The 26,783-nt window shown below is 37.4% G+C and overlaps 3 protein-coding genes and 1 long non-coding RNA gene across 4 annotated transcripts; 1 reads left to right on the forward strand and 3 right to left on the reverse strand.

Annotated features, from left to right (window-relative positions):
- The first annotated feature begins 2,084 nt into the window (after nucleotides 1-2,084).
- On the forward strand, nucleotides 2,085-3,339 carry LOC145617274 (uncharacterized). The gene is made up of 3 exons (XR_014107693.1): nucleotides 2,085-2,124; nucleotides 2,217-2,300; nucleotides 3,174-3,339. It is a non-coding gene; the product is annotated as an uncharacterized LOC145617274 (long non-coding RNA).
- A 7,116-nt stretch (nucleotides 3,340-10,455) lies between these two features.
- Nucleotides 10,456-11,094, reverse strand: LOC145616857 (DNA repair protein XRCC3 homolog). The gene has a single exon (XM_081671577.1). The coding sequence runs from the start codon at nucleotides 11,092-11,094 to the stop codon at nucleotides 10,456-10,458; it is 639 nt and encodes a 212-aa protein (XP_081527703.1).
- A 9,178-nt stretch (nucleotides 11,095-20,272) lies between these two features.
- LOC145616858 (protein FAR1-RELATED SEQUENCE 1-like) lies at nucleotides 20,273-21,358 on the reverse strand. The gene has a single exon (XM_081671578.1). It carries the CDS (start codon nucleotides 21,356-21,358, stop codon nucleotides 20,273-20,275), a length of 1,086 nt encoding a protein of 361 aa, XP_081527704.1.
- A 2,955-nt stretch (nucleotides 21,359-24,313) lies between these two features.
- Nucleotides 24,314-26,439, reverse strand: LOC145616859 (ATP-dependent DNA helicase pfh1-like). Its single transcript, XM_081671579.1, has 5 exons — nucleotides 25,104-26,439; nucleotides 24,921-24,974; nucleotides 24,759-24,838; nucleotides 24,586-24,659; nucleotides 24,314-24,467 (listed from the first exon to the last, which is right to left on the reverse strand). The coding sequence occupies exons 1-5, from the start codon at nucleotides 26,437-26,439 to the stop codon at nucleotides 24,314-24,316; spliced, it is 1,698 nt and encodes a 565-aa protein (XP_081527705.1).
- Between the last annotated feature and the right edge of the window lie 344 nt (nucleotides 26,440-26,783).

Here is a 26,783-nt window from a genome sequence, read left to right on the forward strand (position 1 = left end):
AAAGCTTTAAACCTAACATGGTACTAACATGCTATTAGAAAGAGTAAAGGCACCCTAAACATGATACTAGAAAGCATAAAATAACATCCTAACATGATACTAGGAATTATAAACATCCTAACATGATACTAGGAATCATAAAAAATAATAAACATGCAATCTACATTGTGAAAGAAATAGGAAGTAAGCTAATCTACTTACTTTGAAGCCTCGTACCTCTTTCTAATAACAAAATACACAAGTTAGTAAACTTCAATGAAAATAAATAAAGAATAATTAAATAATTAAATTGAAATCAAATTAAATAAAGTTTAGACTAGATTTGGACCAAACCCTCAGAAAATATCAAACCTTGCACGTCTAGGGCGAAGGCAACTTCGAACTTGGCTAGATGACTCTAAGTCTAATGTATGCGGAATATTGTATGTAAAAACTAGCTTAGAAAAAGAGAGAAAGAAAGCATGAATTGCTCGAGAGAGAAAAGAGAGAAAAGGATGAGAATTGATAGTGATTGATCGTTGATTATGAAAGTTGATGAAAGTTGATGAAGGTTGATGAAGGTTGATGAATAAAAACAGAGGTTCGGACCCTATTTATAAGAAAACAGCCCGGAAATCATAGAATTTGATAAGGAATAAAACTCCACGCTGTCGCCAGGAATTAACCCTGTCGCGACGCGACAATGTCTGTCGCGAGGCGACAGGGTCTGTCGCGTGGCGACAGGGTCTGTCGCGTGGCGACAGAGTCTGTCGCGTGGCGACAGACTTGTCGTTTGGCGACAGCCTGTATAAGCGCGTTTTTCTTCACACGGAATCCGATCTTTAATCAACTTGATCTACGGAATCCGTACAGAAGATAAAATACATATTTTAAGATAACAAAATAATATTTTATTCCAAATAAAAAACCTTTAAAAGATAATTAATTATTAAACCCATCAATATTAGAATTAAAAAGAACTTTCTAGAAACTTCTAGAAAACTATAATTAATCCTAATAATTTTAGGAATAATAATTAATATTGGGCCCTCCTCTAGATCATTGGGCCGTATTAAAATAAAGCACCGGGCCCAGTTTAGTATTTTGGCCATAACTTCCTCAATATTCATCGGAATTGGGCTTATAATATATCGTTGGAAAGATCTCTTCGAGTCCTATCCAACTACACCATTATTGGACCTTTATCATGGACCAAAATAAACTGAAATGGACGTTTCCAAATAAATAAAGTTATTTTCAAAAACAGAGAGAAAAGAAATTAATTAAAACTAAACCGCAACATTTGACCTTCGAATCACTTTTACCTAATTCGATAACAACACAACGCGCAAGGCATTCATCACTGGGTTTGGTTTTGGGGAGACACAAATGGGTGTCTATATCGGTGTTGATGGGATGGAGTTGCCTCTAGGACCCGAGCATTGGAGGTGTATTTTTGATCTTGCTCGGGGTCCAAATCCCGTGCCAGAGGCTGTAGAGGATCCAGTTATGGAGAGTAAGTTGACCGACATAGTTAGGAATTTTGGTGATGTGAATGCTAGTGGGAGAGATTATATCTCGATTCAGAGGGCGTGTGATTGTTTAGGGTTGATGCCAATTAGAACAGAGGAGGAGAAGGACCATTTTATGAGGGCGTTTCTAATAGTTGTGTTGGGCTGTATTCTGTGTCCTACGACTAATGGGCAGAGCTTGGCTACTAGCTTGTTGCCTGCTGTCACTGTTGGTGCTGATGCTAGTCAGTATGACTGGTGCTCTATGGTACATAGTAGGTAGATGGGTCATGTGCGTGACTTTCATAAGAGATTTGATGCTAAAGGCTTTGCTGTTGGTGGAGGTGGTCGTGGCCTTTTTTTGATGGTGAGGAGATTGTTACTTGGTTTAAAATGTTGTGTATTTCAACAGTTATGTGTAGTCTATGTTTTTATTTAAATGTATACTTGTTTAGTTCTGATTATTATACTTAGTAGAGTTTTGTTCTTGTTGTAGATTTTTTATTTGGATCATCTTGCGTTGCAACCGCTTACCTGGGGGAGAATGCCTAGAATTGAAGTCTGGACGGAGAAGAAAATAAGTGCAACTATTCAGCAGGACTTGCTGCCATCTTTAGATTATGGAAAATTGAAAGTAAAGTCCATTTATTATTCCAGTTTTCAAATATTCCAGTTTTCCAAGTTGTTGTTGTTGATTCTTCTGTTTTGTATCCTTGTCTTTGTCAGTTGCTTGACGTAGCGTATGGGGAAAGGCATCCATGGGAGCCTAGGGACACTGCGGAATCATTTGAAGTCAGGGTTGGAAATGAGGTATGTTGGCAATTATGTAGACGAGATTTGATTATGCTGCTAGTATATTGAGCAATAATGGATTGTAACTATGCAAACTTCACATATTTATGCATTTAAATTTCTGAATCTTCCATTTGTTATATATGCTTTTGTTTTAATTATATACTTGTTATTTCTGGCCGTATATGTATACATTTTGTTATTATTGATTTTGCTAGCTTATGATATTAGTGATTAGTGGTCCTTAACAGCTGTGTATTTTTTTTATTTTAGTGTTTATTATATAGTTTTTATTATATAGTAATTCATGTTTTGAGGGTTAAATTATGTTCTACTGATTGCATTTTTGTACTGCCTTGATTTGGATTACTTTATTTTGTTCCCTAATTCATTTTTTGGGATAAATGATGTCCTACAAGTTACAATTGCATGAACTCATTCTATACTTTGTGTGCTACTTGATTAATTCTGACCAATTGATTGTATTGTCTTTTATGAATATTTTGCTCTCTCTGATCAGGCTTTTGGCCCCATATTTAGAAATAATTATAATAGTTCATCCTCTTGAACATCATATGTTGTTTCTTAACATTTTTCATGTACCATTATGCTTATACTTGGTTGGCTATACCATCCTAATCATAGATGGTATCAATTGTGTCACCATCCTAGTCATAGATGGTGCCTTAACCCAACCCAATTGTATTACCATCCTAGTCATAGATGGTGCTAATGATACGAAAAGCCAATACCTCTATTACTTTTGGATGGTATGAAAACCTCTATTACAGTCTTAGGCATAGGTAGTTCCACAAGTTGCAAGATTTAGTGTTGATTCTTGGTTGTTGTTTGTACTGGCCATCTGTGTGTGTTGATCTTTATTTATTGTAGGTGGTGAAAATGTTGAAGCCCTATCTGGAGAGATTTGAGAGCATTTTGAATGCCACAAACAGGGGTTTTGTTAGGAAAGCCCCTAAGGAGAGGTCACCGATTGAGAGATCTCCTGTGTTGAATGTGACTAGCTCCAGATCCAGGTCTGAGTCGTTAGAGGACTTGTCAGCTGAAGTCAGCAAGGGTAGGCTTGAAGAGACCTACAGAGAACTGCAGGAGGTGGTAGGTATGAGTGTTGAGGACCCGGTAGGACATGTGGTTGGTGAAGTGTCCTCCGCGGTGAAAGACCAATTTGGTAAGGGGGGAGATAATGTGGATGACAGGAGTGAACCAGCTCCCTCAGTTGGTGCTTTGAATGACAAAAGTGGGGACAAAGGATGGACTGATGGAGGGGTTTCTGAGGATGACAGTGCTGCAGGGGGGTTGAACAAGGGGGAGGCAGTGACTGATGAAGGGGACAAAGGCAGTGCACCAGGAGAGGGGACTAACCAGGAACGGGACCGAAGCGTTGGGAAGCGACCATTGAAACCATCTAAGAAGGTGTACTCTGATGATTACATTTCTGGTAATCGCAAAGTTGCTACTTTAGGGTCTGTAGACACAGCCCTCATCAATTATTGCAAATCTTGGTCTTCTAAAGGCGGCAGGTAACTATTTAAGATTACCTATATGTTGATGTATTATGTTGTTAGCTATTTGTATATTTACCTATTTTGTCATATAATTGAAATTTCTGTATACACTTGTAGTGGTCCAATCATGTTGCAATGTGATGGAGAATTCGCTTGTCTTGATTCTTGCCATGATGTTGTTCACCCACGGAGGAAATTCGGTACCCAGTATGTTAATGTTGTGTCAAAGATTTACACAAAGGAATGGGCTATAAAATACGAAGGGCATAGCAAACGGATCATGATGCATCCTGTTTATGGGGTAATCTCAATAATCAATAATCTCAGAACATCTATATGTTGTTTTGGTCATGGAAATCATGTGTTGAATTATGTTATTGGTCAGGTTAAGTTGATAACTAACATGGACAGTCCGGCAGACCTTGCCAAAAAGCATGGGCAACCTTTGCGTGGTGTAGCGGCTAGTCAACTAGCTGTGGTTAGTTTGACAAATGTTTTTTAGTGTCATTATTTATTTTCACTCCTCTGGGAGGTGGTGAGTTGAAGGTCCATGTGTTCTGAAATATTGTATATTCTATACAGGTATTTGTGCCGGTGGTGAAGGATGATCATTGGTGGTGTGCCGCGTTCTCCTTTAAGGAGGAAAAGGTTTGGATCATTGACTCCATGTATGCTGATCCTGTTGCTGAACACAAAGAATATTTAACCAAACTGGTATGCATATTTAACCAAACTTACTTGAATAATGATTACATACCCTGAGCTTTTAGGGGTGACATTAGTTTGAATTGTGCTGGGGATGCTGTTGCTTTGTAGGTCAATGCAGCGGATGTGTTGGTCAAGTATCATGATCACACTTGGCCCGAGGGATCCATTGTCGCATGGCCTATTGAGTCATTAGGCCTCGTTCAACAACCAGACATGTGTGTTTGTTACTTAATTTTCTAAGTAAAAATATATTGTTTGGTTTTTTTAAAAAATTTTATTGGCCTCTAATGGTGTTTCATACCTTCCTGAATCAATCCTTTCCAGTGTTTGCTGTGGAGTGGTGATGCTAGCATGCATCAAGGACAGTACTGACCGCTTTAGGACTAAGTGGCAGATGGTTAGTTTAGTTTGTCACTACAACCTTGTTTTGCTCTGATGGATATACGTGTTGATATTAATTGTTGGTATTATTGGTGATTTATGCAGGACGGGGGTGATGTTAAATCAGGTCGGGTGAAGTTGCTAATTGAAGACCTCAGATCAGCCTGCAATGAACGGCGACAGGACCTTGATGGCCTCATCACAGAAGCACAAGAGGGTTAGGTAGTTTGACTACTTGTTAGTTGGATTCAGTTTAGGAGAAGTGGGTCAAAGGAACATTTTTTTAAGTATTTTGGATGTAGTTGTATGTTGTTGGTAAATGGGGGGTTCAATACTTTAGTTTTTGGGGGTAAAGTATTGTTGATCAGTTGTCGTATCTTTTGAGAAACTTGTTGTTTGGTGGACAATCACAGCACATAGGTAGGTATGTTTGAAATTAAGTACAGACTTGAATCATGTATTTGGTACCACCTGACCATAGATAGTACCTCTTATTACACCATCCTGACCATAGATAGTACCTCTTATCACATCATCCATGTAGGAATGGTACTATAACTAGGTGAGGATGTCAATGGTACTCTGATATATATTTTGGATATTCATATACCATACTGACTATAGATGATACATTTTTCAATTAGGATGGTATCATATGGAGGTGTACCATCCAGGTAATTATATACTATCCAAGTAATAGTTGGTACCAAATTCTCATACATGGTACTATTTTATACCATCATCACCATATTATACCATCACCATATTACACCATCTATACCATACATGATACTATCATCACCATAATAGACTTATTGGACCATAATATATTGGACCATGGATAGTTCCCTTTTTTATTCGATATATTAGTTCAGTTCTCCTCATATTGCACCATGGATAGTTCCCTTTTTCATTCGATTATACATCTAAATCACCAACTCACTTTACATCTCCATCAAAGATAGAAAGTACTTCAGGTCAAAAGGGTTAGTTAAGAAACGATTTAATAAACAGTAACAATATTATTTTTAATGGGCTGTGATGAATTACCGTATAACATAGATTGCACCTTTACAGTTCCATTTTTATTGAGGTTGGTTTTGTATTGATACCATCGTACAAGATAGAAAACACCTTTATAGTTCTGTTGGTGTTTTGTTTGAAATAAAATGGTTGTAATATGTCTGTGATGGTGTTTCTCCTGTTTTGCAAGAAGGAGACATAATTGATAGGAGTAAATGGCGTTGTACTTGCATTTATTGTGTATTTAATGTTGGACTATAAATATGGGGTAGATCAGATCTTGTAAATGTATATGTTCTATCATTTCTTTTAAAATGACTACTTCTCCAAATATTTGTAGTAAGTTAAAATCTACCCAATTATCTCCTAGTACACAAATTCCGTATCATCCACCTTATGTTATGTATCTTAAGCCTCTAGAGACATGTGAGGTAGACTTTGATATCAACAACACGGTGTATTACAAGAAGTACGATGATATTGATCGCGTGGATCCAATAGAACTAGTCGAGTTACGGGTTTCTTTGTTGTCTTCTGCGGTTTATTGGGAGCCTTTCATAGGACGGTTCATGCTCATACCATCAGGTGAGAAAATCTTCCCTAGTCACTTACCTTTGTTGTGTGATTCGTATGGCATGCATAGGGGTTGGTGGGATTATCTTTAGTGGGAATTACAAAACTTGGGACAAGGCTTGATTCCTGAAAATTTACTACCAATATTTGATCCAAAACCCCAATACCAATTTGATAATTTGGCTATATATGCTGTACCAACGAAGACATCTCCGATCTTTGTTGGTTCTTTCACTGATTCTATCCATGTCATGGAATTGGCTACTGTTGCGGTGGTGTTGCATGTCCAAGTGTATTTTTCATATTCCCAAAAGCGGCAACTGCGTTTCCATGTCCACAAAATTAAGGCTGGTCCAACTTCACCGTACTCCAGCTCAACACCGATCATTCCAAAAGGGAAAAAAATTGTTTGCTGGAATGCTAGGGGAATGAACCGTCCATGTTTTGTACGTCATTTCTATGAACTTTATGAACGTCACCACCCAACCATAATGGTAGTGACAGAAAGCCGTAACAGGTATGAAGATCTGGTACTTATTAAACTAGCACTCCCTTTGACTTATGAGTTGGACTTGTATGGTCCTATAGCTTCACCGGGTGGTGTAGTTGTGCTTTGGTGTAAAGGTGAAGTTCAACCTATGGCCCATCCACTGAAACACCCGGATGTACCACAGATAGTTCAGCAAGTTGTTAACCTTTCGTTCCACGTAAGATTAAAAAATATTTATATTGGTGCATTCTTATCAACTTTTGTGGTTAGTAGTTGTCTCACTACGAATTTGTTCAACTATTGCAGGGAGCTCGTGGTGCATCACCCACTAGCAGGAGGTCACTAAAACAACTATTCGGACAGTCAATCAATGAGAATAACAATTCCAAAAACATCTGAGCTTATTTTAGATGGTGCCTCATTGCCATGTTTGCTAATACCAATTAGAAAGTTCTTGGTACCAATATGATTTGTGGTGGTGCTTTATTTTGAATATATATTATTGTAAAACATGAGTATGGTACCATTATGGAACCATCTTGATGCATTATGGTACTTATATTAGTGAATTATATTTTACGCTCGTGTTTATGTTCTTGATATTGAAATTTAACATAACTGGGATTGACATATCATAATTAAAATTAGTACATGTTATTATCATACACGACATAGTACGTAAAATAATATTACAATGAGACAAAATGCAATCATCTTTTTAACGACCCGGACACCCCCGTTGACTTCAGCCACAGCAGCAGCCATCTTGTCCATGCCCAACCATACTAGCTTCCCCGGAACCATGTTCTCAGATCGAATCATGGCCTCCTCTTCAACCCATTTGAAAAAAGAGCAGTGACGGCACTTGTAGTATAAACGACCAGGGTTAGTCGAGGTGTCTGAAACACGAATCTCTACTACAATGGCCTCGCAATTAGGACAAGTAATCATCTCCACCCACGACACGGGTCTATGATTAGGATGACAAGTTTGAGCCCTAAACCCAGTATTTGCGGACGAATTCCTTGATATGTTCTGGCATGGATGTTTAAATTTTGAAAATCAAAAGGAAAATGAAAGAATTTGTGGAAAATGAAGAAGATTAGTGATAGGAGATGCCGAGGGAACTAAAATTGTACCTCAATTATACTAAGTTCATAGCACCACTGTAAATGTCATAATAAATTTAATACGTGTATTGGGAAGCGGCAGCAAAGGGCGGGAAAATTCCCTCTAAAAATTTCGAACCATGGAATGTGCATGATATGTGAACTGCGAAATACTAACTACGAAGTAGTTGGTATAATCAGCCACTCCAAATTTGTAGTTCTAAAACCATCCAACAGTGTGGATATTTGGTATTCTTATTTTAAAAAATAGTAAATATTGGTCAACGCACACCCTTTAAAAGATTTGACAAGATACAACAGGAAGGCCTTTCTGAAAAGGCTACTAATAGCTGACAAATTCACAGACAACTAGACTAGGGGAACACGTAAGCCTTGATTGATGGGTTATTAATTTCAAATTCCAAACTTTACTGTGCTATTGCCACCACTAAAGGTTATGATGGTATTATTATGTATCCACAATAACACCATTATATTTCAAAGAAACACCAACTTAGTCCTTGATGGTATCAAGGAGATAGGGAACTCGCAATTTTGTGTTGCATATTTTCCCCACTATATACACACTACATAAGTTCAACTTCAACTTGCAAAATCATAATACCCAAACTCACTTGAGAAAACAAAAATTTAATTACACAATGTTCAGGAGAGTTTTTGGTCACCATGGTAAGAACAAACCCATCAACCATCAAGTATCCATGAATGAACTTAGGGGGGGCCAATTTCTCACTACCATGTAAACATAAATCAAGATGGCCTCAGATCTCTTCACTACCATCTGTCTCGGACGATTCTGAGGTGGTGTACTCCGTTCCGGAACTTAAATCCATATCCCAAAAGAGCCGGTCGGTGAGCTTCTTCGCAGCCAAATCCATCTGGTGCTTGTAGTCTGCAGGATGGAGATCGGTGATGTATGGATTAGTAAGTAGGACATCTATGTGTTCCATAACATACAACCCATTGGCCTCCATCATCATGTTCTTGAACGTAAGGAAGTTTTCCTCGTCTTCTTGGAACTGGAACTCAAAGTAAAAAATTTCATGGGAAAAGTTCACCCACTCACATGTGATGTTGATCTTATCGGCAACATGAACACCAACACCACTTTCGCCAGAAAACTTGCGTCCTAAAATAATAATACCCCATTTTACCGACTCAGGCACAATCTTCTCAATGATATCATGAACATCTTCCAACCATGCTTCAATTGGCTTAAACAAGGTAAAGAATTTCCCTAGCCAAACATACGCACGTTTATTTAGCATCCATTTTGGCAATATTTTTTTTAACTTCACAACATCAAAAATAAAAGCCATTTTGTAAACATCTAGTAGGTAAAACAACAAGAAATATGCATCCTTTCTAAACTCTCTCCTAGGCCCTAGTTCTAGTAGACTCAAGTAAGGATAATCGGGATGAAACCTTAAACCGCGTATAGCACCCGAACCTTTACCACTGTAAACAGCTAGTTGAAATGGCCGAATTAGATTCTTTGACCGATTCTCCAGAACTATGGCACCTATGGAATCTTTGACATCCCTCTCTCCCGGTTCTTCCAGTTCCTTGCATATGTCGAAATCTTCAACCTTAGCTTTTCCCTTTTTAGCATACGTGTACCTGCGGGTCATGCTCCTTGTGACTCTATTATGGGTTGACGAAGACTCACCGTGTTCTTTTTTCCCCATGATGAAATTTGATAAAATAAAAAATGTAACAATTTAGCAAACAATGATTCAATTCAACTTGGAGAGTAGAGTGTTATATTTTGTTTAGGTTGCAAGTACAATAAAATATGGGTATAAATGTATTCATTCTGATGCACTTTCTTTAATTCATGTTGTTGGTATGCATTTAATGTCATGTGTACGGATTAATGTGCTAGTAACTGTACATTTCATAATACCATCCTAAGCTAGATTAGTATCTGTTATAAATTCCAATAGTATACCATCTAGCATAAAAGATATAGCATAGGTTACACATTCAAATAATTTAATTGAAATACTTTTATTACAGCAAAGAAAGACACTAATGTGTGTGGTACCAATTATGGTCTGATAAGTACTATTGACCTCCATATGATACCATCCTTAGTAAAATAGGTACCATGCACAGTCAAGATGGTATACTGTGGGACATTATTGGAACCTTCAACCTCTACGATAGTGTCACATACAATGTCTCTACTCTGACAAACCCGTAGCTGTTACACTAAAGGGACAACGTCGCCCTTGAAGGTGTGGGGAGCTGCTCTTTACTACCATCCACTCCCTGTACCATGACTGAGTGTCTGTGTTGAATTGCTTTGAAATGAACATCTTATTTGAAATAAAACCCTCCCCCTAGGCAGTCCCCAAGGATGCTTTGACCTCCCGGCCCGACGTAAAGGTTTTGAAGGACGAGCTCCCCGAACTAAACGCTGCGTCGAACACATCTGTGACCTCATTCACGACAATGAGTGCAATGATATAACTTACATCGATTTGTTTCATTTTTCTAGCTACGGCCACTAATGTTCGGTGCCGTTCGTAATTTCCCTTAGATGTGTTGTCATGGTCGTCGCGGAATAAATGTGCTATAGAATCAAGCACGACTACCCTGGTGTGCCTACATCCTTCATGTGACTGCAACACCATTTGCTCCACTTGGTTCAACACTAATAGAATTTGTTGAGGATTGTCAACCTTCTTCACTTGAACAAAACTAAGTGGATTTTCATCAATGGAGTGGTGTTGTAAAAGATGTGTACTTATCTGACTAAGCCTCCTAACCGGAAACACCGGGCACGCTTGTATGTAAATAGAGGATCCATATAAGCCACCATCTTCCGGCAACAACGTACAATTCAATACCAACTGCAAGCATATTTGTGTTTTACCTACGCCACTTTCACCGTAAATTTCAGTTACCTCACCTGTGCGTATACCACCTTCTAAGACGAAGTCTAATCTTTGACATTTGGTCTTACATTTTTGATTCATTTTCATAACTGTGGGTATAATTTTTTCACTACTTTCACTACTTTTATATATAAGGGGGGGGGGACTAGGATATATATGTGGATAATGCCTTTGGATTACATTATCCACAAGTACATGCAAGTACATGCAACACGTAAACACCCACACAACACCGTGATTTAAGCCTGTCCTATGATGGTATAATTGACATCCTCATTGGTTTTGATGCTTGTGGGTTTGCATACCTTTCCAAGGCCTGGATGGTATGTAATGCATTCCATCACATGTTAGTTAAATACCATTATCCAGACATTTTAAAATAGTAATTAAATATTACAACAATACAATACACCACAAAAAAAATTAAAATAAAATAATTCATAAGAACGACTCATAACACCAGAACAGCCAAGTTCGATAAAGTCAACCATTATTAAAGGAGAAACTAGGATGGGGATGTACATTTCGAAAATGTGGATTTGGATTTTGAATGAGGGTATGCGAATGTGGATTTTGTATGCTAGTGTTGGCCACATGCGCCGCCGGGTTGATAAATTGGCTGCCATCACCAAATTGGACATGACCATACGCGTTGTTGGCGGTGAAGTAACCAACTGCCTCACTATGCTGGCTCATATGTATCCCACCAGCCAGCACCCTCCTGGAAGGACCACTCCCACTTCCGGTTAACACCAACGGGTCACCACCAAAGTATCCTTGGTTGTTCACCTATATATTCATATAAACACCACCAACTTACTTGTTGTTGCATGAACTCAGGTGGATAGGGATTCCCATGACCATATTGTACTTCGTTCTCATTGAAGGAGTTATGTCTTCGTCGTGTGCAATTACTAGATATATAATTGGATCAAATTATGGAGATAATTAAGTCCGGACATTTGGGTCGTCGTTTTGCCATAGCTAGAGGTACTTACGATCTTTGGACTAGTAAAATAGGCCAAAGCCCAATTGGACGGATCCTATAAGGTCACAAAAAGGGGCTAGATCGAGCATTAGAGGGCAAGGCCCATCATGGGCCTCATCACTCTAGGTGGCCGGCCATGTAGGGGCTTTGAGAGGCTATTGGGCTTCGTGCCCTAGTCTAATTATAATGAGATTATAAATAGACTAGGTGCCTAGGTTTGCATGTAAGGAATTAACTGATCATTTAGATCAAACCCTAATTAGCAAACACGAAACCAACCCCCTCTCATACTCCCTCTCTCACGGCTCTCTCCTCCTCCTAGGCGCGGTGGTGTCTCGTGGTGGTGGTGGTTCGTGCGGTGGTCGGTTGTCCAAAAAGGTGGTGATTGCGGTTTTCCTCAATCACTCGACCAATCTAGTATTGGTGGACGGCTCGTTCGAATCTCGTGGACTAAGTAGAGGAGCAACACTTGGGGCTCTATTCTCTCCCTGATTTGCCTGTCGAATAGCTTCGTGGAATTCACGCTTCAAAGGTATGATTATGTGTCTTGTGTGTTATGCATGCGATTCTTGGATTAGGTACTTTATTGAATATGATTCATATATGTTGTTTCCGCTGCGTAGTACCTATAAACTCCTACAGTGGTATCAGTTAGCCTCTTGCATTAACGCGCTAGATCATAATAATACAATTATTTGATGTCCACGTTAATTTTATAATCAATTAAGAGGGAGAAATTAATTTAATTATGGTTCGATTATTATTTTAATGTGATTAAACTTTTGGAATCGGTTAAATGCGATTTAATTATGCTCAAATAGCCATAAAGAGACCGAATTATGCCCTAGTATTTCGAAAATTTCGAAAACCCTAACCCTAAATTTCGAAAATTTCAAGCCCTAAAATATGATTTTTGTGCTTGATTTTGGTTTTATTCGATTTGTTTTATGTTTCATAATTTTAATTGATTTGATTCATGCATAAAAATGTTTTATGTATGATCATAGATTTAATTTTAAATGTTAAAATTAAATTGGGATTAATTTTATGATGAACCCTATTTTAAAATTGAATATGATTTAATTTTAAATCTTATGGACTAATTTAATTTAATTAGGATAAATGTTATTTTAATTAAATTAAAAATCAAAAAAAAAAATTAACTTATTTTGGCCGGCAACCGCGGCTGGGTGGCGCAGCCACGGCGGCTGCCGACCAGGTGGCGTCCAAGAGGGAGGGGAAGGGAGGGCGGCGGTCTAGGGTGGCTGTGGGCAGCAGCGTGCAACCGTTGCACGGCTGCTGCCACGGCTACAGCTCGGTGCTGCTGCTGCCTTGCGCGGCAGTGGCTGCTGCAAGGCAGCCAGCCACCGTGGCTAGCCTCGGCTGGCCACGCACGGTGGCCTGCAGCCCCAGCAAAGCAGCTCCACGCTGCTGCCCTTTGCGGCAGTGGCTGCTGTCACGGCAGCCAGCCACCGTGGCTAGCTTCGGCTAGCCAACCACGGTGGCCGGCGTTGGTGGTTGCGGTTTTTCAAAAAAAAAAAAAATTCTGTTTTAAAAATTTATTTCAGGATAATTACGAATTATTTTGGGATAAAATTGGTTTTTTTTTTGGATAAGTTCAAATATTTTCAAAATATGATCTTTTATTTTAAAAGATAAAGTTGGTTTTATTTGGATAAAATCTTTTTGTTTTAGGATAAAATCAAATATTCAAAAGTTGTTATATTTGATATTATCCATATTTAGTTTGTTATTTTGATAATTATCCTAAATTAAAGTGGTTAATTAAGGATAAGATTGACTAGGATATTCTGAGCATATTCCAAAAGGATAATAATTGATTTAAATAATGTGATTATCCCATAATTAGATTAGGATGTAATTGATTTTAAAATTATTTGATTGGCTAGTAATTAGGATAGAATCTCCTAATTAGTTAGGATAATCATGGAAGATTAAATATGATTTTATCTTTCTAGATTAAAATATGATTTGATTCTATCTCATGACTAAATTAAATATATGATATTTTATAAACCGTCATGAATAATATATGATATTATCTAATTATGATTAAAATATAAGATATTTTAGGAAATGCGTTGTCTTTATTATGATCATTCGATGTTATAGTTTAGACAAGCATGTTGAGTGATTTATTATATGGCACTTTTCTAATATATGATATTATGTTGCTATATATAGACTAGTGTGGCCCATAGATTCTTAAATACGATCTGCGTATCGTGATGTATTTTTGTAATCTAAATACGGTCTGCGTACCGTTGAGTATTTTTATAACTTTTGTTTAATGTAAATAGAATAGTTATTTAAATGGTGTTAGCCCAATAGAAGCCCATGAAGTGAAGGCCCAAAAGGAGCAAGGTGGATGAAGATCCATGATGATTCAAGTGGGAGCATTTTCATTTATAGTTTTCTTAGGACTAAGGGGCCATACTACGTCATATTTATTTTATTGCAATAGTAGATTATGCATGTTTAGGTTTATTTATGTTGCTTGATGATGCGCTAGAGTTCACTAAATAATCACAACATAATAAATCTAGATCCCAGTAATATTGAGGCAGCTTTTCCAATTAAAAACCCGATGAAACCTTTGACATTTGTGATGGGTCATGCCAAAGCTGGGCATCATAATTTTCATTGGGGAGTGGGGGTAGGACAAATTCTGCACTTTTAATTGGTTATACTCAACAAGGTTACCTAAAGATAAAGTTTAGAACCTTGAAGCTAAGGGTAATAATTAAACATGTGATGGTTAATTATTCAACCAAGAGTTACAAGAGTTGTAATCAGTAAAGAGTTTACTCACCTTGAAAATGTAATGGTTGATGGCAGGGCCAAAGTCCGGTTAATTATTGCATGAATAAAGGGTCTTGGAATCACTTAAAATTCAATTGGGGTAATTTAATTATTGAATAAAGTGTCTTAAAGTCACCAAATGAATGTGTTTTGTGGTACTTTAATTTATTAAACATAATTATTAAACTTTGCCTTATTTTGACATAGATGGGTAGCCGTAATAACAATGACAGCAACGTTTACAATTTGCGACCATTCCTTGAAAAGGATAGGTTGACAGGGGAAAACTTTTCCAACTGGGAAAGAATGCTAAGACTTGTTCTGAAATCTGAAGGTAAGGAGGATATCATTGATACCCCATTACCAGGACCTCTGCCAGAAAATCCAACTGCGGCAGATATCAAGAAGCACAAGGAAGCTCATGATAGAGCTATGCCTATCACTTGCTTAATGATTGCTACTATGGAACCTAGTCTTCAAAAACGTTTTGAGGACCTGGATGCCTATTCAATCATGGAAGAGCTCAAAGTTTTGTTTAAGAAACAAGCTAGAGTTGAAAGGTATGAGCTTCATCGTGAGATTATGGATTGTAGAATGGAGAAGGGTGCCACAGTTCATGATCATGTTTTCAAAATGATCGGCCTAATTCAAAGTATGGAGAAACTGGGGTACCCAATTAGTGATGATTTGGCAACAGACATCATTCTCCATTCACTTCCAGAAAGTTTCAACCAGTTTATCATGAACTTTAACATGACTGCGAATGCAAAGACTATGAGTCAATTGCATGCAATGCTGGTTAGTGCTGAGAAACAAATCCCTAAGGAACCTAAGAAGGAAGTTCTTATGATCCAAAAGGGAAAGGGGTTCAAGAAGAAGGGGCAAAAGGCTAATGCCAAGAGCAAGGGCAAGCAAGTTGCCAAGGCTCCTGAAAAGCCTAAGGCGAATCCAAAACCCAAAGTTGCAAGTGAGAGTGAATGCTTTTACTGCAAGAAGAAGGGGCATTGGAAACGAAATTGCCAGAAATACCTTGATTTCCTCAAGAAGAAGAATGGAGCATCAACCTCAGGTATTATGTTATAAACATTTTAACTTTCACTAAGGTATGTGATACCAAGTTGCAGTGCTTAACATTATGATGTTGCACAGGAACTGCAAGCAAGTGAAGCTAGCATGGAGATGGAGCTTGAAGGTGCACTAGAAGTATTTGAGTGGCCAGAGATAGCTTCATAGTTTTAATTTCTGATTAGTTTATCATGACATTTAGAACTATTTCCAGTTTTTGATGAGACAATATTTCGGTTTTCTTGTTTTGAATACTGATTTGTTTTTGGCTTGGACAAACGTTGATCCATGACCAAGGTAATAAATTGTTTTCATTTTGCTAGATATGAGTTAATTTTATTTATAACATTGATATAAGTAGATCACAAAAGTAAATTTAGATGATTCAAAGCAAACATACTTATAACAAAGTAAAGTTAGGTCACATAAACCATTTGCACATCCAAAGTAATGGATGGACTCTTACTCTTATATGATTATGAATCACTTGAGAATTAGAAGTCATGCTTGATAAAATGACCAAGTTACCTTTTAGTTGAAAGGGTAAAAGAGCTAAAATGACCTTTTGAAACACAAACATATGATGTGTGTGTACCATAAGCTCAAGATATAGCAAAAGGATTAAACTATTTCATTGCTTTTGTTAACGATTTAAGTAAATATGTCGATGATTACTTAATGAAATAAAAGTTGGAATCATTGAAGTGTTCAAAATTCCAAAATGAAATGTAAAATCAAGTTTGAGATAAACAATTTAGCACCACAATATGATTGTTGTGATAAATATTTAACTCAAAATAAATGATCATCTAAAGGAATTGTTGAATTAGTTCAATATCCAGGAACATTACAATTAAAATGTATGTATAACGTAGGAATCAAACTTTGCTTGCCATGTTTCGATCCAAGATTTAATGATTTACAAATATCGTTTTGAGGATATGCATTAGAACAACAACAATTGCAAATATACTAAACAGAAACTTAACCAAAGCAGTAGAAAGGATGGAAATGTTCCAAAGTAATCTTTTCTAAAAGGATTGAGGGAGTATGAAATCTATGTAAAATGTTTACAAAGATGACATAATAAACCCTAAATCAGAGGTATTATTCCTACAATCGCGTAGAAACAAAATGTTTGTTGCTCACGATAGTGTCTTTATAGAAAGAAATGTCTTCCTACAAAGCCAAGTGGGAGTAAAGTTAGATCTCGATGAGATTCGAGACGAGCAACAAAGGGATGTAGATAACACTACATTAGAGACGAATGCACATGAAATCAGCTAATTTGATAAAACGTGTGTCGAAGCAAGCTAATTCAACTAGCGAGACTTCTATCGTCCTACTAGAATGAAATACTTCAAAGAGTTGAAGAGAATAATTCTATTGTCGCTCACACCTATCGTAGGTTACTTAGGATTCACAAACAGTTTGTTGGAATTCTAGTAAAAGGTGGATTCTAAAATTTTCCTATTGGAATGGTTGGAATCCATACCTACAAGCAAGCTTTGGACAAGTGCCAACTCAGGAAGTGGCTTAAAGCCAAGAAATCCAGAATGGACTCCATGTCTGTAAAGATGTGCTAGTCCATGATAGTCTTACAAATAGAGTCAAACCTATTAGTCATGTAAGCCTATTCGGATTATTTCTAGTTATGGAAATCAAAATCACCTTCATGAAATGTTCTTGATGGACGGGATGTATATGATACAACTTAAGTTTTTGAATTCCAGAAATTCCTAGAAAGTTTTGCAAACTTCAGAAATTCATTTATGGATTGAAGTGAGCATTAGGGAGTTGGAATATTCATTAGGAAATCAAACAGTTTGATTACCTTGGAAGAATGAAAAGAAATCTTGTAGAAACAAGAAGTTTAGTGGGAGCAATTGGTCTTCTTAGTCTAGTATGTAGTTGACATACATTTCATATGAAATGATATATCAATGCTTGAATGAGTCAAGCAATGGTTAGAAAGATTGTTTCTATATGGGAGACTTAGGAGATGTTGAGTACATATTGGGAATCAAAATCCACAAAGTGAATCTTGAAGGATGACTGGACCTAATCAAGAGACTTATGTTGATAAGGTTCTTGACGAGTTCAAGATGCAAAATTCTAAGAGAGGATCTTTTCCCATGTTTCATGGTTTTACACTCAGTAAAACTCAGTGCCCTAAAAGCTAGTTGAGTTGAGTTGTAAAGGCAGTGGACCTAATACTTTTGCAAAAGGGTCCATTACATGTGCCATGAAATGTACAAAGCAAGTTGTTACATATGACTTGTGCATGTGTAGCAAGTTTCAAGCAAATACAGAGTAAGCATACAGAAAGTTACCAAGAACAAATCCTTGAGTACTTGAGAAGCACTAAAGGAATTTTTCTAGTTTATGGTATTAAAGATAAACAAGTTGTCAAGAGTTTTACGAATGCAAGTTCTCTCCAAACAGGCAAGATGACTCTAGATTTTGATCTAGACGCACAATTTTGTTAGTATGGAGAAATACAGTGAACTTGAAGAGTTCAAAGCAGAGCACTATTGCATGCTCAATGTCAGAATATGTGTATTAAGCTATAGTCGGATAGTTTTAGAGGAAGTTCGGATTAAAATGTAATATGACTAAAGGGTCACCTTTGCACAAGGACAAAGGAGCCAGGGTCACATCACAAATCCAAACAAATGGATATAAGATATCGCCTCAGTTATGAGATCATTGACCGGCGAAAGGTCACGTTCTGTAAAGTTTTATTATGAGTGAGAAATCACTAAACCCCTTCCATAGACAAAGGTATGAAAGTCATATTAAAGTCTTGGATTGAAGCAAATTATGTAAATTTAAGTTGTGTATGTTTGTGAAAACATATTACATAAGAAAATACATCAACTTGCAGAATTATGTTTAAAATAGAAATTATTGTTTCTCTTATTTAATTATGGTTTTGAAATTAAATAAAATGTCCAAAATAATTATGGATTGATGGGCTCATCAGGTTATCTATTTTAGAGACCTGGTGTATGAAACCCCACAGGTGAACAAAATCCGTATATTATTTAAGTTCCTAGTTCGAAATCATTAAAGTGGACATAAATGATTTCAATAAATGGACTAGCATGTAAGATTGATTGGATAGCTCGGTTTCATGGGCTATAGGGGCATAGTGATGCTCGGTCAATCACTTGGATATGCATGAATGATGCATGATTGAACTATTGACCTACTTTGAAGTTCAAGTATAGAGCTTCCGTATATATTAGTGGATTCCTTTGACATGAGTGGAACATTGATTTCATTCCATGGATGTTATAACTGTGGTACATTCAAACGTCTACCCGTAACTGGAGATTATAAAGGATGTTTCCCGGTTATTTCAGAAGTTGAGTGGGAGGCTTGTTGCCACAAGATTGGATAGAGTCTACCTATTAAATTAGGAAATGTGTCATGGCCGCTTGAAGAGGGAGAATTCAGAAAATACGTGGCCGCGTTCAAATGCATTACTCAGTAATCATTTGGTTTTGTAATTCTAACTCAGATTTTAAGAAACGATTTGTAGATTAATATGATCTCGACATGTGATGCAATCATATTATCAAATCGACATATACATTGACTTAAGGAATTTGAATATTGCACCCTTGTCTCAGACAAGTGGGAGATTGAAGGAGTTATGTCTTCGTCGTGTGCAATTACTAGATATATAATTGGATCAAATTATGGAGATAATTAAGTCCGGACATTTGGGTCGTCGTTTTGCCATAGCTAGAGGTACTTACGATCTTTGGACTAGTAAAATAGGCCAAAGCCCAATTGGACGGATCCTATAAGGTCACACAAAGGGGCTAGATCGAGCATTAGAGGGCGAGGCCCATCATGGGCCTCATCACTCTAGGTGGCCGGCCATGTAGGGGCTTTGAGAGGCTATTGGGCTTCGTGCCCTAGTCTAATTATAATGAGATTATAAATAGACTAGGTGCCTAGGTTTGCATGTAAGGAATTAACTGATCATTTAGATCAAACCCTAATTAGCAAACACGAAACCAACCCCCTCTCATACTCCCTCTCTCACGGCTCTCTCCTCCTCCTAGGCGCGGTGGTGTCTCGTGGTGGTGGTGGTTCGTGCGGTGGTCGGTTGTCCAAAAAGGTGGTGATTGCGGTTTTCCTCAATCACTCGACCAATCTAGTATTGGTGGACGGCTCGTTCGAATCTCGTGGACTAAGTAGAGGAGCAACACTTGGGGCTCTATTCTCTCCCTGATTTGCCTGTCGAATAGCTTCGTGGAATTCACGCTTCAAAGGTATGATTATGTGTCTTGTGTGTTATGCATGCGATTCTTGGATTAGGTACTTTATTGAATATGATTCATATATGTTGTTTCCGCTGCATAGTACCTATAAACTCCTACACTCATGTCCCTTGCCCTGTTGCTTTTTGCCCCCTGTCTTCGGTACCTTAGCCATGGCCTTTTCCGCCGGAGATACATAACGTGTTGTTCGAGGTCTCCCCTTATTTTTACCCCGAGGTTCTGGATCTTTCACACATGTAGAAGTATTTGGTGTATCCGTTGAACCTACAACACTGCCCTTGTTAACTGAGCTTGGGGTCAAGGATGTTGGAGGTACACTATGTTTCACAGGCACCATTTCACCACTAGGAGGCCTTTCTTCACCACCCGAACCTTGGCCTGAGCCCTCAGCCAACACTTGCAACTCATCCACTTTTAGGCTCATAAGCTGAATCAAGTCCATGAGCACTTCCACTGCTTCATCAGATGCAGAATCCCGAAGTACAATAGGTTCAAGTGCTAACATAAGCTTATCATATCTTCGCACATCCTCTGTTTTTGATGCATCGTGGTAAGCAACTTTGACAAGCGTATGTTTCCTACTTATGTCCTTTCTCCACCTATCCACAACATACATGGATGGAACTTCAGTCACTCCACTCATGTCTAACACCTTTATTATATGCCTGCAAATAATTCCATGACATTCAAAATGTCGACAGTCACAGTTTGCCTCTTTCCTTTCTGTATTATACACAATAGTATATTCCTTCAACCGCCCTTTTAGGGGAGTCTCCTTCTTCTTAGTCTTGCAATAAATCCACACACGATCTGAAAAAACATACTCCTCCTCCTTATGTGACAATGACTTCTTTGACACAATGGTGAGATATGCTACACGGTTGCATTGGTTTTGAACTTCCACAAACTTTGCATCCGTGTACACCTTCTGGAATTTACGTTCTAAGGCAAATTCCGATATTAGAGGCCTAACAAATCGTGCACAATTAGCATCCGCTTCCTGCTCATCATTAGCTCGGCTCTCCATCGCCTTAATATAATTAGGAGCAAACTCACACAGCCGGGTATGGTAATTAATATAACCATCAAAAAAACTATTTATGCTCTTAACCCGTTGAGTAGTCTGCATTCCTGCCCAAAATACCCCTTTTACATATGCAGGAATCCACATCTCTCGCTCCTCGTATAGACCTACCTCAACACAACAAAACCAAGCAACTAAGCTCACCCAACAGCTTAAAGAAATCACCTTTCAAATTGATTATTATGTTATTTGAGTTTGAATTATATGTTTTTACATTATACAAATTTTTTTTAATGTATGTACATAAAAAAAAAATGTTAAATTCAACCACACGTGTTAAGCCCTTATATTGTGTACAGTATTGGGCTACCGTATAAGCCCTAATCTCTACTTTTAGGTTGTATATATACTTTGTGCATAACGTAATACAACACACAGAAATCTATTTTCTTTCCTTTTTTTTTTTTTTGAAATAAAATTGATTCATAAAATTGATTATTTACAGCCTTCTTCGGCGGAGGGGGCCTATCGATCTGTAGTAGCCGTGCAGAATATTTCCGTTTGATTCGTTCGATTGTTGTCGAAATATTAATCTCTTTTTCAATCCCGCACAAAATTTTACCCATGAAACAACTCTATAGCAATCCATGAAATAAAAAAGCAAATCCTCCCTCAAAAGAGAGAAGAAAAACCCGGTCTTTCGAAGGAGTCAAATCCTCCTAAAGAGGAAGAAAAACCCTGTCTTTCGAGGGAGAAATATTCCTCGTAGAGGAAGAATTATTATAAACCTAAAGCAAGAGAAAAGGCACAAAAGAAACAATGATTGGGGCTTTCCACCGGTAAATCCGATGGAAGCCACTTCAAAATTCAACAATGGAGGCTAGGGTTTTAGAGAGAGAAGAGAGGAAAGAGAGGCTAGGATTTTAGAGAGAGAAATCTATTCTCTTTATTCTTGACAACATGAGTAACCATGAAAAAACAACATGTTCTTTAATGTATGACCATGTTCTTTTGTTAATAACCTAATTGATAGGTTTTAGTTGTAATGTAAAAGATTTTAATATTTGAATTTCAAAAATGTTAAATATGATAACTCTTCCAAAAGAAAAAAAAATGACATCATCATTGCATTTAGGGAGGAATTTTTTTAATTAAGAGAGCGACACGTGAGCAAGGGTGACGTCAACATCTTTTGTTTTAATAATAGTTAATATTTATTGATGCACCATGTCCTTGTCGTTAACCTAACATCAAATAGATCGCTAGATACTTAGGGTTTGTTTGGCACCGTTTTTTGTTTTCAGATTCCTATTTTTTTTTAAAAAACAAAAAACCAAAAACATGAAACAAGAAAAAAGGTGTTTCCACTTTATTGTTGTCAGTTTTCAAAATTATCATGGTTTTAATAAGTTTGACTAATTTTGATTCATTATATGACATATATCATATGGTTTTAAAAAACAAAAAATCGAAAAACAGAAAAACGCAGCGATGTTAAACCAACCTTAGATTTATGTTTTATTTTTATTATTAACATTTGTTGCGCCTCACCCTCTTTTTGGTGGAAAAATTAACCTCCAAAGCTTTCATGGTTTCCTCTCTTCTTACCTTTACCCATGTTAAAAATGGTCGGAGCTCATGATTTAACTACCCTCCATTGACTTATTATGCCAGTAACTAGTTATGGCCTATGTCATATCAAATTAGTTAGCTTAATCTTGATCAGAAACAAAATTTGATATAAATTAGACCAACTACTTGTGCTTATTCTGAACCAAACCACAGTTATAAAAGCGTGGCCTTCTCTACCTTCAAAAAACAAAAATCCACGAGCGAGCTAGGCGATCAAGCCAAATGGAGATCATGAAGAAAGTGGTTAGTTTGCTAGTTTTACTAGCCGTTTTATTGGTTGCTATGAAACCTCAACCCACCATGGCTTGCATCAGTAATGGTCAGTCCTGCGGTCCATTTTATCCGTCTTTTGACCCGTATTATTGCCAGTTATCCAGACCTTTTCAGGGTGTTTGTGCTACCTTTGGATAAATGTATTGAATGAATGTCGTTGAAAACAATTATATACCATAAACCGTGGATAAATGAAGCTGTAATCCTAAAGTCGTAGAGACGAGGGAGACTAGCTAGTACCAAATAAAAGTGTCCATCTTATGTTTCTGATCTGTGAGTCGGATTTCATCTGTCTTCGAATATTTATATACTCAGTCATCTGTCAGACATTAATTATCACATTGTATCAATCTCTCGTGATAAGGCTAAAAAAACTCATATCATGATACTCTATATCAGTGTATCAGTGATGTTTATCATCAGCTAACTTAGTCTAATCTACTGTCCTGCAGCGCCACAGGACAGAAGAAATACTGCATTCGTGTTTGTAGATTTGAAAATCTTGAAACTATATTAGCCAATAGTATCAAAAGTGCAGGGGTTTTTTCTTCCCCTATATCTCCAGCATCTGCTGGTAAGGCCATAAACAGTCAACAGATTGAATAAAAATAAACAGCACAAAAATTAGACTAATAACTACAAAATTAAACCATCTGTAAGCCCAACATGAACTCATGGTAATAACTTGTTGCAGCAGTAAATTTCACATGAGCACAACCGAGCCACACAACTGCATAGTAATAACTTGTTGCAGCAGTAGATTTCACATGAGCACAACCGAGCCACACACTTACAACTTAATGTTTGAAAACTTGCAGGATAACAGCTAGACTCTTCTCAGTTCTGAAGGTCTATAAAGCAAGCAGGGTTCTGAGCTTTGTTATGCCCTTATACTGATTCAAAGACCAGACTAACCAAATTCTTGTGAGCTATTTCGTACAAATATTAGCAGCTAGGATGAAAGTTATTCTGAGAACTAGAAGCAACTAGTAATTAAAAAAAAAGATTTGAAACTCAATTAAGAGACATCTAATGTACGAACAAACCAAGTTGTGCAAGAAAGAAACGTATGTAAGGAAAAGAAACTTCCATGTAAAATGCAATTGTCTACATTTTTAGACTAATTTTGAAAATAGAGAAGAAACATCAGCAATTATATCGCAATAGCAATTAAATGCACATCAAAGTGATCAAACTTTACAATTGTTCACATATTTCATGCCTGTAGGATCTCACATCAATTAGCAAACCTAATTTGCACAGTGCTTCATCAAAACATTTCTTACGATAATGTAAAACCTTGGGATAGGCCATTATCTTTGAAGGATCAAGGTCAGAAAGTGCTGTAAAACTGTATTCACATTGAATTCTCCTCATCTTGATTATTTACTTAAAAGGCCTCAAGCAATCGACAGGTCAAAAAAAAAAAAAAAAAAGAAAAAAAAAGAAAACCCACACTAATATCAAACCAATAACCAAACTTTACATTCAAGCCTAGCCTAGACATATTCTTGTCAAGCCCGTTGGAACCATATATTGATAGCTAGGATAATATGAATTCATAACAAGTTTCCAGAAAAGATCAAATAAAGATGAAACAGATAATATAGAATTATAGATGGAAAATACACTTTCGTATCACCTGTCTACACTTTAACAAACCAGGATGTCTCTGTTCGCTCTCTTGCGTACAACTAATGAATTCTAAACCATAGATTAATCCTACAATCAAAGAAGAAAAATTTGCAGACACATCTCAGAACTAATCCACAAAAAAATATACACATTATGAACCTTGCTCTACCTATTACTTCGCCAATCTTCAGCACCAAGCCACCAACTTCATCATAATTACTCGCTGCAGGTCAGAAAACCCTGCAGTAATGCAGTTGCACACAATCTCACAAAAAATGCTTGTTATAATACTCTAAAACCTTGGGGTGAGCCTTAATTTTTTTGGGGTCAATTTCTGAAGTGAAAGAAAGACCATCCAAGGTTCTTAAACGGGAAAGAGCAACATAAATCATTCCAAAACCAAAAGCCCGCGAGAGATTAGTGTGAAGCCTGTCCACAGTCATGCCTTGAGACTTATGAACACTCATCGCCCATGCCAGCATAAGGGGTAACTGCATCCTTGTAGCACACTTCTTATCTCCCATCACTAGATCCCATGTACGAGTACCTATCTCCATCTCACATCCAGAGTCGAATCTCACTATAGGTAACAGCTTATCAGCACATATATTCGCAATGTCACCTCTAATCGCCTTTCGGAAACCTATAATTGTACCAGTAGCACCATTCACCAACTTTTTCTTCACATTTAAATTCACTGTTAGTATCACCCTAGCACCTTTACAAAGGTGAAGTGTCTTAGGAGCTAATCCACGATCTAATTGATCAATCCAATTTTTTTCCCCGCTATCATATGCTTCATAAACAATAATTTCTTCTCCCACACCTTCCAATCTTGCACCATTTACTCGATCAACATCTTCTATTCTTGGAAATAATCTCAAAACCGCCTCATCAGGCTCTTCAGAACAACGACGTTGCATAAGCAGCTCATGACCTTCATCATCTAACTCCCCTCTTCTAATACCCTGAAGCAGCCTAATAAGTTCAGGGTCTGTTTGCCTGAAAATTGTTTTCAGACCCACTTGTAACTGAAATGAACAATCCCACGAATCAGCTTCAAAAGCAAATACCTTTCGATTATCAAAATTCTTATCGACATTCACTGGTGGCAGCTGCAAGAAATCGCCACTGACCACTAGCTGAATACCACCCCACGGCTTATCTATTCCCCGAACTTTTCTAGCAATGTAATCAAGCTTATCAAAAAACTCCCCTTCTACCATACTGATTTCATCAATCACCAACGCTTTAACCATCGTCCACCTCTTACAAATCCACCTATTACCATAAACCCTAGGCAACAACGTCTCGGCATCAGCCTCAGCAAGGCCAACACCAGCAAATGAGTGAAGGGTCTGACCCCCAAGAGTACAGGCCACAACCCCAGTTGGGGCAGTCACACAAACATACCTTTTTCCATACATTTTCCTAAGTGTCTTAATCAACTCCTGAACTAACATGGTTTTGCCAGTGCCAGCAGACCCAGTAACAAAAACCGATTCGCGGCGCTTAACAGCTTCAAAAACTTGCAATTGCTCATCAGTCCATTCCACATTAGGGACTTTAGAGATTCTGGGTATTCTAACATTGGTAAATTGGGGTTTCTTTATAGGAAATTTTGTTCCAATTTTTGTGGAAGAGTTTCTAACAAATGTTACCACACCAGTTGAAAATTTCAGCAACATGATTCAAAATCAAACCTTTCTAAATTCTGGGTGTTGAAAAAATCATTGAAATATAACTACAAGATTGATGAATTTCCTAATCAAATGGGGTACTTACATACTAAATTATGCAGCAAATTCACATATAAATAGAACAATACAAGATTGATAATTGTTCAAAGACTCAAAGAAAGCAAGCAGAGCGTAAGAAGAAGCTTACCCACGATTGCAAAGAGCTAATCCATGAAACTGAACATGGAGGAAGTTGAATTTGAAGGTTTTGGCAGAAAAATTGAAGTGGCAGGACATTAGCCGTAAAGTGTAGTGCTGGAAATGCGTGGAAACAAAGAGTATCTGACCATATT

Source organism: Chenopodium album, chromosome 26 (genome assembly GCF_948465745.1).
Source record: "Chenopodium album chromosome 26, dcCheAlbu1.1, whole genome shotgun sequence".
Classification (NCBI taxonomy): Eukaryota; Viridiplantae; Streptophyta; class Magnoliopsida; order Caryophyllales; family Amaranthaceae; genus Chenopodium; species Chenopodium album.

Coding starts and splice junctions, on each gene's coding strand:
- LOC145616857 (XM_081671577.1), bottom strand. CDS start 11,094: ATGAATCAAAAATGTAAGACCAAATGTCAAAGATTAGACTTCGTCTTA.
- LOC145616858 (XM_081671578.1), bottom strand. CDS start 21,358: ATGTGGATTCCTGCATATGTAAAAGGGGTATTTTGGGCAGGAATGCAG.
- LOC145616859 (XM_081671579.1), bottom strand. CDS start 26,439: ATGTTGCTGAAATTTTCAACTGGTGTGGTAACATTTGTTAGAAACTCT. Junction 24,975..25,103: donor CCGTTTAAGAACCTTGGATG/GTCTTTCTTTCA, acceptor TCTGACCTGCAG/CGAGTAATTATGATGAAGTT. Junction 24,839..24,920: donor GAAGATTGGCGAAGTAATAG/GTAGAGCAAGGT, acceptor CTTTGATTGTAG/GATTAATCTATGGTTTAGAA.